At 33.8% G+C, this 14,384-nt stretch overlaps 2 protein-coding genes across 6 annotated transcripts; both read right to left on the minus strand.

The window, feature by feature from the left end:
- Positions 1–1,376: 1,376 nt before the first annotated feature.
- On the minus strand, positions 1,377–3,506 carry LOC100802763 (polyphenol oxidase, chloroplastic). Its single transcript, XM_003522801.4, has one exon. It carries the CDS (start codon positions 3,428–3,430, stop codon positions 1,625–1,627), a length of 1,806 nt encoding a protein of 601 aa, XP_003522849.1. The 5' UTR covers positions 3,431–3,506; the 3' UTR covers positions 1,377–1,624.
- A 1,262-nt stretch (positions 3,507–4,768) lies between these two features.
- On the minus strand, positions 4,769–13,955 carry LOC100820201 (uncharacterized). Of its 5 annotated transcripts, none has more exons than XR_001387900.3 (7): positions 8,161–13,955; positions 7,939–8,075; positions 7,700–7,839; positions 5,980–6,572; positions 5,564–5,842; positions 5,425–5,478; positions 4,769–5,342 (listed from the first exon to the last, which is right to left on the minus strand). XR_001387900.3 is itself a non-coding variant. In XM_041015155.1 (3 exons), exons 1-3 carry the CDS (start codon positions 13,824–13,826, stop codon positions 7,696–7,698), a joined length of 453 nt encoding a protein of 150 aa, XP_040871089.1. In that variant the 5' UTR covers positions 13,827–13,955; the 3' UTR covers positions 6,612–7,695. The 5 variants fall into 5 exon arrangements, 1 of the variants encoding a protein (XP_040871089.1); XR_001387901.3 differs by having other exon boundaries at positions 5,980–6,091; positions 6,193–6,572; positions 7,700–8,075; XR_413898.4 differs by having other exon boundaries at positions 7,700–8,075.
- Positions 13,956–14,384: the final 429 nt, after the last annotated feature.

A 14,384-nucleotide genomic window follows, 5' to 3' on the forward strand; every position in this document is an offset into this window, starting at 1 on the left:
CAAATTTTTATTTAAGTATTGAAAAATGAATTTTAAAAAAAATAAGTACTAAACTTAATTAACTCTCGAATTCGGCCCTAAGAGAGGTGTACATAGTATTTAACAATGAGTCCCTGTTTGTGGATGTGGCCCTCGAATTTGGTCAGGCAAAAGGAACCGAATTAACTTATGAGTCTTGGCAGCGCATCAATGTATACACAGACAACTAACAAATTGTTTCACGTATGAATAAAACAAAAGAATTAAATCCTAGATCCGCATGCTTCTTGAAATTAATCTTGAAGCCCCCAATTTTGATTTTCATTAATTGTTTTCCATCAGAGCAAGGGAAAATGTTATGAACACCCCCTAATTAAGAAGGAAGAGAGATGCTTAAAAAAAAAAAGAGATATGGCCATAAGAGAAAAAATATTATCGATATAGGATGTGTTGTAGTAAAAGAAATGTTTTTTTTTTGCTGACGAAAAAAATAACTACATTCATGATTGTGAATTATATATGGAGAAAAACTACATTTAGCAATCAGCACATGCAATTAACGATGCAAAAGACTTTTTTTTTTTTTTTTTACACATGTGTGCAGATGAATATGCAAGCATGCTGTTCTCTCAAGTCTCATGAGAGGGGTTTCGACGAATCTAGGAAGGTGCCTTGTATGATTTGGATATGTATATTTGGACTTTAATTGGGTGGCAAAGAAATTTCAGTGGTATTGACAGATATTAAAACTAGAGCTCAATACACAGACAAATAACAAATTGCTTCACGTATGAATAAAACAAAAGAATTAATTAATTCCTATATCTGCATGTTAGTTGAAATTAATCTTTAGAAAAGTCAGCTGGACTTCTTTGTTTTGTAGTGTAGCAAAATGACCCTAGCATCTTCTTTGGTGTAGATTTTGCCTCAATGTGAACGTGGCTGGTCTTAGACACGGGGCTGTTGCGAATTTGAAACTTTTAGTTGTTAAAATATAAACATTCATTTGTTAACCACCCCATTCACATTAGTTTTCATGATATCTGTATTGGTTTACTTGGTACTACTAATACCCTAGAATATATATATATATATATATATATATATATATATGTTGGAAAAAAAACTACTAATAATTCTTTGAATGACCTATCAAGGCTTTTAAAGTCAAATTTTTTAATGGGTCAAAATTGGCCGATGATTACTTTAACTTAAATTTTAGAAAATAATTGTTTTTCTTTTTTTAAAAGTTTCCTTTTCCAATTGAGTTAATAATATGGAACACAAAATAGGTTATTGACTATAATTTTCGATTTTTCATAATTTTTCGTTTGTTTTTTCCTTTGAGAAGGTATAGACTCTCCTAGTAATAAATTTAATATAAAAGAATACTAGCTAACACATTAAAATATTTTTCTTGTGTTTTTATATCACAACAATATTATTTTATTTCACAGTAAGTGAACATAGGATAATAAGGATATGCTATATTATTCTAATACATGTCTCAAACTTATATTATAGGAAATACACTATATATATCTCCGTCTGAGTGACCTGCGTCATTTGAAATTCTTCAAGGAACCATGCGTGCATTACTACCTACAGCACAAACACACATTTGAAGTATATAAACAATTTAATTTCAATCTGAAACAAAATCTATCTTGATGCCTCGGATGTTAACTCGCCCTTTCCCATACTTGGGAACCAATGTTACTAGAACACTATCATCATCTTCTGCTCCCAATTCTTCCAACAAATCCGTTAGTCCCAACCTCAAACAAGTAACAATCTTCTTGTTGTTTTTGTGATGCTCATGCGAATGAGGCACACTCACAAAGCTTCCTGCAAACTCCGTATTATCTGGCTTGACCAACTTATCATCTTCATCATTAATAAACACATCAAACTTCACACCTGTGCTGCTCTCAAACTCAATCCCTTCAACCACCAGAATCTCCTCCTTCTCTTCCTTCTCCTTTTTGCTCCTAGACTTCTTTGGCCTCTTCACCACTGTACTCACAACTGAATCCAACACCAATGGGAACTTCACATTCCTTGAAGTCTCAGCAGCATGTGCTGCAGCAACACCACCAAAAAGTGGTGTCAGTTCTACCTTTTGAGCCCTTGACCTTAATGGCGTAGGCTTAGATTTTAACCATGGAATGTCAACATCTTGGTAAACATACCCTAACTTTCTCGTGTCAAGACAATCCTTAGTCTTCACACGCACAAGGTTCTTATTCTCATCGTAGAAGAGAAACGCGGATTCTAACCAATCCGGGTCTGTTAAATCCCTTCTTTTCCCACCAAGTGTTTTCCATATGGACCACATCCTATCAACATTGGAATGGTGGCAATAGAAAATGGGGTCTCTTGCAGCTGCATATAAATTCCCCATGTCCTCCATTGTAGGGTGGTTGATATCACCGGTCCATGCATGAACAGGACCATGTGGAGTGCTCTCTACGGAGCCACCACCAGGGTTAGGCTGATCCCCAGCACGATAAGGATTTCCGAAGAACAATGTTGGAGTCTTTGCGTTAGACACAAGCTGCCTATACATTGTGGTGAGGTTGGTGGAGATATTTGCCTCTGCATTAGGATCCTCGATAGTAAAGTCAAGGTTTACAAGTGTTGGTGGTTGATGGTTGGCATTGCGTAGAGAATCATAAAGGGGTGATTTGGGATCTGCGTACATGGAAGGAAGTTGCATGCCCCCAGGAGCATCCCAGTTCCAAAATGGAAGAGCAAAGGTTGGATCATTGATCAAGCTCGCCAATATCCTTTCATGGAAATAGAGATACCATCTGTGGTAAGGAAAGAAGAGCCAAGAGAAGTGCACTTCGAGATCAAGGTCAGGGAAGCCTAGTTGGTGATATCCACCGTCGCAATAAGCACAATGAACTTTGGCTTGTTGCGCGAAACTACGTGGATCATCTGACGGGAGATTTTTCATCAGGTTAACGGCTTTCTCGTATTTAGCTAGATAGTCTTTGTTGACCAGATGAGCAGCGGATCGTACACGCAAGGGTTGGTTGGAGGGAGGGAACTTGAAATCTATGATGTTTGTGGAAATTGGGGGACAACAATTGGTGGGTTCTACACCTTCGGGTAGTTCTGCTTGAACACATGTGGTTAGGTCTGGACCAAGTATTGGGGCAGCATTGGCAAAAGGGATGTTGTTAAGAGTAGCAGCAGCACCACAAAGCCCTCCTAGGCCAAGTAGAATGTTCCTCCTATGTGGGAGTACTAGTTCTCCAGATGTGTTTGGTTTTTGGTTGTCACTGCATGTCACTCTAGGAATATGATGATGGCGTTTTGGTTTTCGATATTTAGCGGATTGAATTTGTGAAAAGGGATGATGCAAGGAAGAAGGGGAATTGGATGAGTTGGAAGAGACATTATTGATTGCACTCACGAAGGATATAGGAGAGATTGAAGCCATTGTGATAAAAAAAATTAGACCCTTTCAGCCCTTTTTATAATGAACTCATGAAGAATTTTCTTTGAGGAAGAACAATATATGTACGTTAACGTTGTCGGGATTCACCAAGTATATTGTTGAATTTAAGACAAACGTGTGCGATTTGATTTTGGGTTCTAGTTTTAATCACTGTTGATACCACGGAAAATTTCTTTGACACCCAATTAAAGTCCAAATATAATTTTCCAAATCTTGAAGGTTTACGCCAAGTACCGGATATCGTCGAAAGCCCTCTCATGAGACTTTGAGAGAACAGTATGAATGCATGAATCTAACTGCACGTGTAATAAAAGTCTTTTGAATCATAGTGCACGTGTTTTGAATCACTGTTGATACCACTGAAAATTTCTTTGACACCCCAATTAAAAGTCCACATATACTTTTCCAAATCTCGAAGGTTTACGCCCAAGTACCTGATATCGTCGAATTAATTTGTTAGCTTTGCAACAATCTTGTCAGCCTTTTGTAATGCAACAACAATATTGAACCTTGCTTCCGTTTTGGATCAAATAACTGAATGATTTGAGCCTTGGAATCAAAGCAAAATGACAAAATCCCAAAGGCAAACTGCAGATAAAATACAATAAGTAATTGGCTGAATATTCAAATAGTAATAGTTAAAAAATTTATAAATTTAGATAATCCAAAAGAGATATCATTTGTTGTTAAATTCTTGAACAAAACATTAACGATGGGGGATAATGAGTAGCATGTATCTTTTTGTCATCACCATTCTGTTAACAATTTCTATTAAATATATCAGTTTAACTCATTCCCTTCATTTAGAACATAAAATTTGGCTTCAGTTACATAAAAAAAGAGTAAGAATAAAAATAATAGTTTGTAAAAAAAAGAATAATTAGTGACTCATTCTTAAATATTTTTTTTTAAATTTGCACAATAATAAAAAAGAATATAACATTAGAAAAACGTATTTCTGACGGCCTGTTGAAAAACTCAAAATCCATTCGTAAATCAATCAAAATTAATGACGGATTTCCGATGAACCAAAATTCATCAAAAAAATAATCGTAGGAAATTAAAATCAGTAGATTCTTTGTGTCTATCGCAAATTTCCCACGAACAATTCCATTGGAAATTTTTGACAAGTGTTTCCGTTGCAAATTTCCCACAGATAATTTTTTTAGAAATATTTAAATTTTATGAATAATTGTTTATTTCTTTTATTTCATTTTTATTATTTAACATCAATAATTTAGGAATTATTTTTTGTATTTATATTATTTAACATCAAAATTTTAATTAACAAAATACTCAAATTCATAAATCGAAAACAAATAGTATAATAGATCATTATGTTAAATTGTTAATAAATCTAAAAGTAAAGCGCAATGTAACATGTCAATAATAATTTTGTGTTGCTAAGTTAGTAATCAAAATATTCATTGGGAGAGTGTCTCTGTTGGTCAATGTCTTGTAGCTGATCATCTAGTTGGTCATTGTCTTGTTATTGCTACTGGTCCTAATGATGTTGGTGAGGTTGTTGATGTTGATGAATAATGTTCCACACTTCAGGAGGTAGGAATCGAAGGACAACTAACTGAAATACACGCATCTCCTCCTTTGATTGACGAAGCTCCTTCCTAAGTCGATTGGTTAATCTTTGCGGCATGTTGAGCACAATGGGAAGATCCTTGCGTATGCTACATGAAGTTCTCATCTCCAAATTTATATGTATGAGCAAGATCTGGAGTACCGTAAAGGCATCCTTTACGCTTTGGTCTGTAGCTGCAACCCAACACCGACTCCTAAGTTTTTGTTTTTCAGCAGGGTCTAAAGGAGTGAGTTGTGATTCACCAACACTTGATGCAACATCAGACCTAACTTGAGATAGTCTAGCCTCAAATTCTTCCTATCATTCATAAACAATTATTATTTCATTAATATAATAAACATTTTAAAGAATAAAAAAACATGGAAGATAATGGTCTCACATGTGTTTGCTGAAAGACCTCATCTACGTATGCATATCAACCAAGCTCCTCTGACTATTAACAAGCATTATAAAATAAACATTAAGTGATAAATTAAACAAATACAAAGATATATGTATTATAATTTTAATGTACATACCAAGCAAATGGCGTGATCCTGCAAGCTGATAGAACCACTTGTGTGCATACACCCACCCTTTTCAGATGCCTAATTTTTTTTTGCCTCTACATACTTGGAAGGATACCCAAGTGCATTCCAATGTGATAACGGATTGTTCCAGACATGATCTCCAATCCAATATGGCCTTTTATTTTTATTTCGAGCATCCCTAAACATCTTAGAAAGTCTATGAGAGGCTTTGGAGTTAAAAGCTTTCTTAATTTCATTCTCTTCCTCGGGTCTCCAAACCAATTTTCTCTAACGAATAACAAAGTTATGAAATGTTACACAATTAACAAAATACCAATTTTACAATTTCAAATCAAATAAAACAAAATCAACATTACTATCCATTTCAACCATTGAACTAATTCATTAACAGAAGGATAAGTTACCTTAAAACGCTAAAAAAAAAAGCTATTGATGATCTTTTGGAATTGCTCCCAATGTAGGCCATGGGTGACCAAATTGTTGTCTAATGGAGAATGTGACAGCCTTTTCCGCAACCTTAGTTGGATGAAACCCAAATATAAAAAATAATTTGTGAAAAAGTAAAATATCAAATGATGTATCATATATAATGAACATTAATGTAAATTTTGCAATACTTGCACTCCATTGATAAGTGTAATCATAGGACGATCATTAGGGGTGTCTTCCATGGCCAAATTTGAAACGTCTTCATTAATAGGCATGTTGGCTACAATCAGGGATGAGGATGGTGTGGATGTAGGTATCGGGGATAGTCCACATGCATCAAGATGAGATGAAGATGGTCTAACATCAGTCAGAGGTGGAGATGGTGTAGGTGGAACATTGGAAGGCCTAACTGGTATAGATACAGTAGACGGGGATGAGGTAGATGATGGCAAACTATCTTGAGGTGGTAGTAGTTTAACCACATATCATTTTTTCTTCCCATTTGTCCTTTTCCCACTGGAGTCATGTGATGAAGGTCAGGGAGGGTCAGCACTACCTGAAGACATATCTATATATAGAAAAATAATATTACAAATAATTAATCAAATAGAATATTGGGATGAATGAAAATTAGATAACTAACAGACTTCCATTTCACTACAAAAATAAAATGCACTGATAAAGTGTTCAAGTATTACAACAAAACCAAGTTGTCACTAATAACAAACATTATAACTGACTAACGAACACAAATGTCTAATCCTCTTTAGAATTGTAAACTTCAAAGTCATATTCTAATTCCCCTTCATTATCCAGTTCAATATTTTTTTATTCTCCATTCAAATTATTTGATTCTTCTTTGTTTGGCAACAAATTAGCAGGGTCTACTTCTTCAACACCACCTCTTAAATCTTGCAATTAAGAAATACTTTCAACTTCAATGACTTCGTTGACATGTGACATCTCCTCTACTTGGTAAGGCACATCATCTTGTACATGATCGGATTCTATGTAACCCCTTGGCTTCGTTTAAATTGCAACACACCAACCACACTTATCCCTTCTTGTTGCTGGATATGGCACATAATGCACTTGCCTTACATTATGTGCACTGATGAATGGGTCAAACAGATTACATCTTTTATCCATTCGAATTTCCACAATTCCATATTTAGGATCAACTCTTGTTCCTCTACTCGTGGGATCAAACCAGTGTCAATAAAATAATACTACTCTCTTAGGATAGAATTTGTGCCTCCTTCTGTAAGACCCTTTATGTGAATCCCACTATTTATCGTTTTCTTCCCCTCAGTCCATGCTTGGGTATAGAATTTGTGCCCATTGAAAAAGTATATGCTCCATTCTTTAACATAACTCATAGGATCATATGATAAATCCTTTAAGTGTTGATTTCTCACATTTATAGGCTCATTTATAACCTATGAATATAAAGAGTATGAATAGTTATATTTTATTTACCATAAAATAACAAAATAAAATAAACTATAACATACATACTTGTTCTTGGAACCAAGTAGGAAAATCTACATGTACATTACGAGTAGAGGCATTTGATTGAGATTGCAAGAATGAATTGTCCAAATATAATGTATGACGACGAGTTAATATGTAGAGTATAATGCAATTGACAACAATAATTATTGAAGCCCAAAGAGCATAGATGGTTCAACTTACTCAAGGTATAGCTTAACTTCAACACAATTAATCAACACATGAACATGGACTGGGTCTTTCTCTTCATCAGTTAACCAGTGAATGAACTCCTTCCTAAAAGGACGACCTTGCTGGTCAAACACTAATACATTGGTGGACGCCTATCAGTTTCAATTGCAATTTGATTCTTAATATTGTGTGGCGACAAAAATGAGAACAAAAATGAGTTGTCTAACAAAAATGAGAAAATTGGTGGACACCTTTTAGTTTCAATTTCATAAAGTTGTTGAAATAATCAGAACAAAAATGAGTTGTCTCACGATATATGTAAGACGTGCAAATGGATCCTTCAATCCTAGCCTTATTTTTCCTTGCTTGTTTAGGATTGATCATGAACCTACAAATTTTAATCAAAACCAAGTCATGATTGATGAACATTAAACAAATGAATTTTAAATAAAATACAATGATTATTTTATTACCTTTCAAATGGATACATCCATCTATATTGGATTAGTCCACCAAGTCTAGCTTCATATGCCAGATGAATAGGTAGATGTTCCATTGAATCGAAAAAACCAAAGGGGAATATTCCCTCCAAATTGCACAAAATAAATGAATATTTTGTTCCATTCTACTCAAGTCATCCTTCATCAAAGATGTAGAACACAAATCTTTGAAGAAATGACTTATTTCAATAAGTGGATTTAAGACATGTGGCGACAATGAGCTAAAAGTAATAGGAAGTAAACACTCTATGAATATATGACAATCATGACTTTTCATTCCATGCATGGTTCCCTTATCAACATTGGCACATCTCACCAAGTTGGAAGAATAACCATCTAGCATTCTTAGTTCTTTTATCCATTGACAGACTAACTTTGTTTGGTCTGCAGTTAGAGTGTAATTTGTTTTTGACTTTAACAACTTTCCATTAGCCCCTAACTTAAACTCCAAGTCTTTCCGCCTACAATACAAAGCTAAGTCCATCCTAGCCTTCTCATTGTCTTTTGTCTTACCACTGACATTCATCATAATGTTGAATATGTTGTCAAAGAAATTTTTCTCTATGTGCATAACATCAAGATTGTGTCGCAACAAATTATCTTTCCAATATGGAAGATCCCAAAAGATACTTTTTTTTGTCCAATGATGCCACTCCCCATATCCGTATACTATTGGTGGTGGCAGACCAGTTTCTATGACTTTTGGCAAATCCCAAACCCTACGCCAAACTTGTGTAGGTGTCAACATACGCAGTGGCTCATCCCTTTCTACTTACCCTTTTTTGAAGGCATTTTTGGTCCTCTTAAATGCATGATCACTAGGTAAGAGCCTACGATAACAGTCAAACCAAGAAGTTTTTCTCCTATTTGTTAACTAGAAGGCCTTTATGTCCTCCATGCAATATGAACATGTCAATCTACCATGTGTCCCCCAACCAGACAACATGTCATAAGCAGAAAAATCATTAATAGTCCACATCAAAGTTTTCCTCATCATGAAATTTTGCTTTCTTGAAACATCGTAAGTGAGAACACCACTCCACAACTTCTTCAAATCATCAATTAAAGATTGTAAATAAACATCAATACCAACTGTTGAATTATATGGGCCTAGTACTACACAACTCAAACATATAAGGTTTAGCCATACACCTTTCTGGAGGAAGATTGTAGGGTAACTATGATTGACCAACAAGAATAAGGTGAAGATGATGCTTGAATATATGGGTTAAATCCATCTATGCATAAACTGAGTCGCACACTCCGTGAATCAATAGCAAAATTTGCATGTACTTGATCAAAGTGTTTCCCGGCTTCACCATTAGAGGGGTGGCGTAACATGCCCGAAGATCTTCTATTCTCATAGTGTCATGTCATTTGGCTTGCAGTTTGCATTGATGCAAATATTCTCTGCAACCTTGGTATTATAGACAAGTAAAACATCGACTTTACTGTAATTGGTTTTCTATTGCTTCTTCCAATAGTCTAGGCACGATACCTAGGCTTGTTACAAAATTTGCATTTAGTTAACGCTCCATCATTGTTATAATACAACATGCAGCCATCCACACAACAGTTAATCCTTTTAGCCTCCAATCCCAACTTCGATACTAACCTCTTCACATCATAATTTTTTTTTTTTTGACAAACAATCTTTCATAGGTGTTACATCCAAAAGTATTTTGGAAATAAACTCTAAGCACTGGTCGGGAACATTCCAATTGGACTTGCAAGCTAAAAGTCTCTCGAATATTGATAATTTTGAGTCTAATGCTCCTTCGTACAATGACTCATTCGCCTCCACCAATAAATTGTAAAATCTTTGAGTATATCCTATATTATTTGAGTTTGGAGCTTCAAATGTCCTAGGTTTCCTGAGAGCATCACACACCATCTCTTAGTAAATTATTCACCTTGAGTCACATATTATGCACTACTTGAAGTATCCATGTAGCTATTGTCATCATTTAAATCAACATGTGGCATCTCTTCCCCATGATCAGTCCAAATCCAATAATTAAGCTTGAACCCATCTTTGTATAGATGAACCCTCTTAACTATATTCTCCAAAATTCTAGTTCAATCGCATTTAACACAAGGACATATGATCCCCCATCATTGTGTGATAACAATCTTGTTGACTAGCTTTGCAAACAAATTCTTCAACCCCCTTAACAAAAGACTCTTTCAAACAGCTTCTACCACTATAACATCTATCGTACATCCAACAATGATTCAAAAGAATATAGTTCATATTTTGTATATTTAAGAAGAAAAAATATGAACATTCATGAATCACATACATAATCTTAAAGTGATCTCTATTATTAGTCGCAACAATTATGATCATGTTTTAGGTGAAAAAAATCACATACATATGGTGTTTGTCTTTCTAAATGAACAAAGCATGAAATGTAAATAATATAACCACAATCACAAATATACTTAACACATTTAGAATACAAAATTTCGAACAACTAAAATAAAAAAACCACAACTAACTTGAACAATGGAATGTACAACGATCACGTAACACAATCTCACCTATAAACTTGAGAGTAAGAAAGAAAGAAAAAAATTTAAAATGATTAGAAATTTTTGCCAAAAAAATATTTTTAATTTAATCTTTTTTATCTTGTCAGGAAAATATCTCTTCCAATCATTTAAAATTAAATTCTTCCTTGCATACTATTACTTTTTTTAATAATATAAAGTCTAGATAATTATGCTTTTGGTGTACAAGTACATAAATAATATGCAATCTATATATACGAAAAAAAACCTGCATGCAGTCCACAAGTTTTACTTGTCTTGATTTTGAGTTATTTTAATTCCTAGTAGTAATTGCTTTCTTTCTTAACCGTCTTAATATCTTAATTTTAAATATTAACATATGACTTGAACCTGATAGCATATGCTTGGGTAACGTATCTATAAATTCACACACACATAATTAGTTGTCATAATGCCTTCGTTAATTAAGAATATAAATTAAAATATTTAATATAAAAATATAATTTAACTTTTAGAAAAATGGAATGTAAAAAATAATTTAAAAAATATTCATATAACTGTTGGTCCTTATAATAATTTAAAAAATAAGCTTAATTATGAATATTATATTAGGGATTCTAATTGGAATGTATGTTAGGAGACTCCTTGTCCTTATAATATTCTTTGCCTTAATTGGTCAATAGTGTTTTATATAACGAAATACTCGAGTCATTTCTAATGCAAGAGACCACATTTATAGTTGTTAATCTGGATTATCTCCACTCATTTAATTTTGCTTATTATGAGTTATCATATTTTTAGGTTGGGCCGAATTGAGGCAATTTAATAATGGGTGTTGCTAGGTGCACCCAGCATTATTGTTGGTGCACCCAGCACTTAAGGTAAAATGATGAAAATATCCTTGATCCGTAAGCCATTTAAGTTGATCCGTAAAAGCCTTACGGATCAACTTGATCCGTAGAAACCTTACGGATCAACTTGATCTGTAAGTCTTTTACGGAACAATACGAATCAACATGATCCGTAAGCTTTTTACGGATCAACTTGATCTGTAAGACTTTTACGGATCATGTTGATCCGTATTATTCCGTAAAAGGCTTACGGATCAAGTTGATCCGTATCAATCTTACGGATCACCCTCACACACACCCATCACAAATGCAAAAAAAGTGTAGGGGCAGTTTTGGTATTTTAATTAAATGCTGGGTGCACCTAGCACCACTCTTTAATAATAGTCTATAAATTTTCTAGTCCTATACAGCTCTTGGCAAGCCACAAGCCCAACGGATTGATGTATTGCCTACTCACTTTTGTAAAATATAAAAAATTATCAAAATAAATTCACCTTTATATAGCAAGTTAACCAAAAAAAATTCAACCACTGTAAAGTAAAATAAAAATATATGTTTCCATTTGTACTATAAAATAAAAAAATATAATGTAATAATAAAAATAAAATAAGGTGCATCAATTGTAACAATAAACAAGTGTTAGAAATTAAAAATAAAACTCAATGTACATAAAATATTAACTTTAAAATGGACAATGGCAACATATGTAGTATTAAATAAAATATATTGTAATTTTACCAATTATAAAAAGTAGGCCAACATATAAGTAAATAAAAAAAAATCAGGCTAACGAATTGGCATAATCCATCATGAGTTAGTCCAGTTGAGGCCATTCAATATTAAGGCCAGTTGTGTAACTCATTCACAGAAAATTATTTGATTATCTCACGGCTTGTATGTTGAGAGGTCCACTTCAAGTTAATAGTTTTTTCTGCATTCTATAAATCTGATAGAGATAGCCATCACCATTGACATTTAAAAATCTCGTAATCTAGAACACAGCGTATGTATGTCGGACATCAACAAAACAAGCTAGGCTTTAGACAATACATTGAATAAGATGTAAGGTCTTATTGGGGGTGGTTTTATGTTTTTAATTTTGAAATTTTTAAAAATTAAAATCAATTTTTGTTTTGAGTTTTCCATTTCAATTTATTTTGGTTTTTAATTCTTAAAAAGTTGTTGTGAATTAAAAATACATTTCTTGAGCGTTGTCACATTACTAGTCTACTGAATGAAATATGGAGAAAAATCATATAAACATTCCAACCTTTGTATTATTTCAAACTACTCATTCGCATCATCCAAATCCCCAACCCACGCATACCCAAAAATACAATTTCAACTAAAGTCCCTCTGCGTTTCATCAATCAATTAGTGGGTAGTGGAAAACATGGCATGAAAAATCCCCAAAAATGTAGAAGACCACCATAAGAATTCATCATAGTCTCAAGTAAGCAACAAATCACATACGAATGTTATCTAAATCTCAGACAAATAACAATATATTCATCACAAAACTGAGCAACAGTAAAATCCCAAATCTCAAATTTGAATTAAAAAAAATCACCAATCACCACGCGTCCACTAAATCGACACAAAAAATTTGAAAGCCATAACAAACACCCACTGAGTCTTTTTATTATCACCTTGAATAGAGGAAGCCATATCTAGGTACATCATATTTCTGATCTATAAAGCCAAAAGGAAAATTTCAAAAAGAAAAACAGGAGAAAATTAAAATAAATGTATTTTCGTCTTGTAAGATGGAAAATGCAAATGAGCTTCCAATGCTGGAAAATTGAGGATTCCAAACAAGATTTATGGTAGAGGATTTTGAAATTCCAATGAGATCGAAGCCATTACAAAATGTTGTTTAAGAAATATAAATAGAATTTGCGTTAAACTCAAAAAATGAACACCAAAAAGAGGCAGCAGTTTGTAATAGGATTTTCCTAAGTTGCATAAAACATGAAGCTCAATTACTCTCTCCCCCACGCACCTCGCCTTTCTCACGATCACACACACACACGGCAACACACATACAGTGTGGTCACTTGGTATAAGATGTAAGAGCACTAACCAATTGGCGTGGGCACGGCGGTGTGTGTGATGGCAGTCACTGCTCAATGGCGACGCCCCAATGTGCAACGGAGGCTTGGGAAACTTGCCCGAGGACCGCGTGACAGTGATGGAGCTCGTGCGACGGCAGCATGACGGTGTGGACCTCGTGTGTGGTGGCGTGATAGTGCTGGAGCTCGTGCACGGCAGCATGACGATAGGCGAAGGATTTCGAAAATCATCAAATGTGAATTGGTTGAGCCCCTCGTTAGGGTTGAGATATTTTATTTTAGGTATAATTTTAATTTTTGACAAAAACGTAATCCATCGGTAACATTTATATTTCCGACGAAAAACTTGTTAGTGAGTAAATTCTGTAAGAAATTCTATCATTTTCCCATGGACTATGGTCCATCAATAAAAATTTAGTCAATAATATAATCATTCCCGACGGAATACATTTCATGTTCCTCGATAATAACGATTTTTTCTTGTAGTGTAAGTATTTAATTAAAAGTTATGTAATTAAATATAATTAGTTAAGATTAAATTACAAAATTAGACATAAACATTTTAGTTATAATCTCATGTATAAAAATAAAAAATATAAAGTCAGGTGCTAATATCTCCAAAAATAAGAATAATTTTATAAAAAAAAATGTCTACAAATGCATAATGATATTTTATTACATATTTTCTATCCTAAAAAGAATGATAAAAGGACGTGCTATTTAATATGGTTCTGAATTGTTAAAAACTTCTTTACCTTAT

The sequence above is a fragment of the Glycine max genome, chromosome 4, assembly GCF_000004515.6.
Source record: "Glycine max cultivar Williams 82 chromosome 4, Glycine_max_v4.0, whole genome shotgun sequence".
Lineage (NCBI taxonomy): Eukaryota > Viridiplantae > Streptophyta > Magnoliopsida > Fabales > Fabaceae > Glycine > Glycine max.

Bases quoted from the DNA above. Each gene is read 5' to 3' on its own strand.
- LOC100802763 (XM_003522801.4), bottom strand. From the start codon at position 3,430: ATGGCTTCAATCTCTCCTATATCCTTCGTGAGTGCAATCAATAATGTC.
- LOC100820201 (XM_041015155.1), bottom strand. From the start codon at position 13,826: ATGCTGCCGTGCACGAGCTCCAGCACTATCACGCCACCACACACGAGG. The intron at 8,076-13,635 runs GTTAGTGCTCTT...TAAAATTTGTAG, and splicing joins CGCCGTGCCCACGCCAATTG to GTTCATGATCAATCCTAAAC. The intron at 7,821-7,938 runs GTGTCCACCAAT...CCAATGTATTAG, and splicing joins TATGAAATTGAAACTAAAAG to TGTTTGACCAGCAAGGTCGT.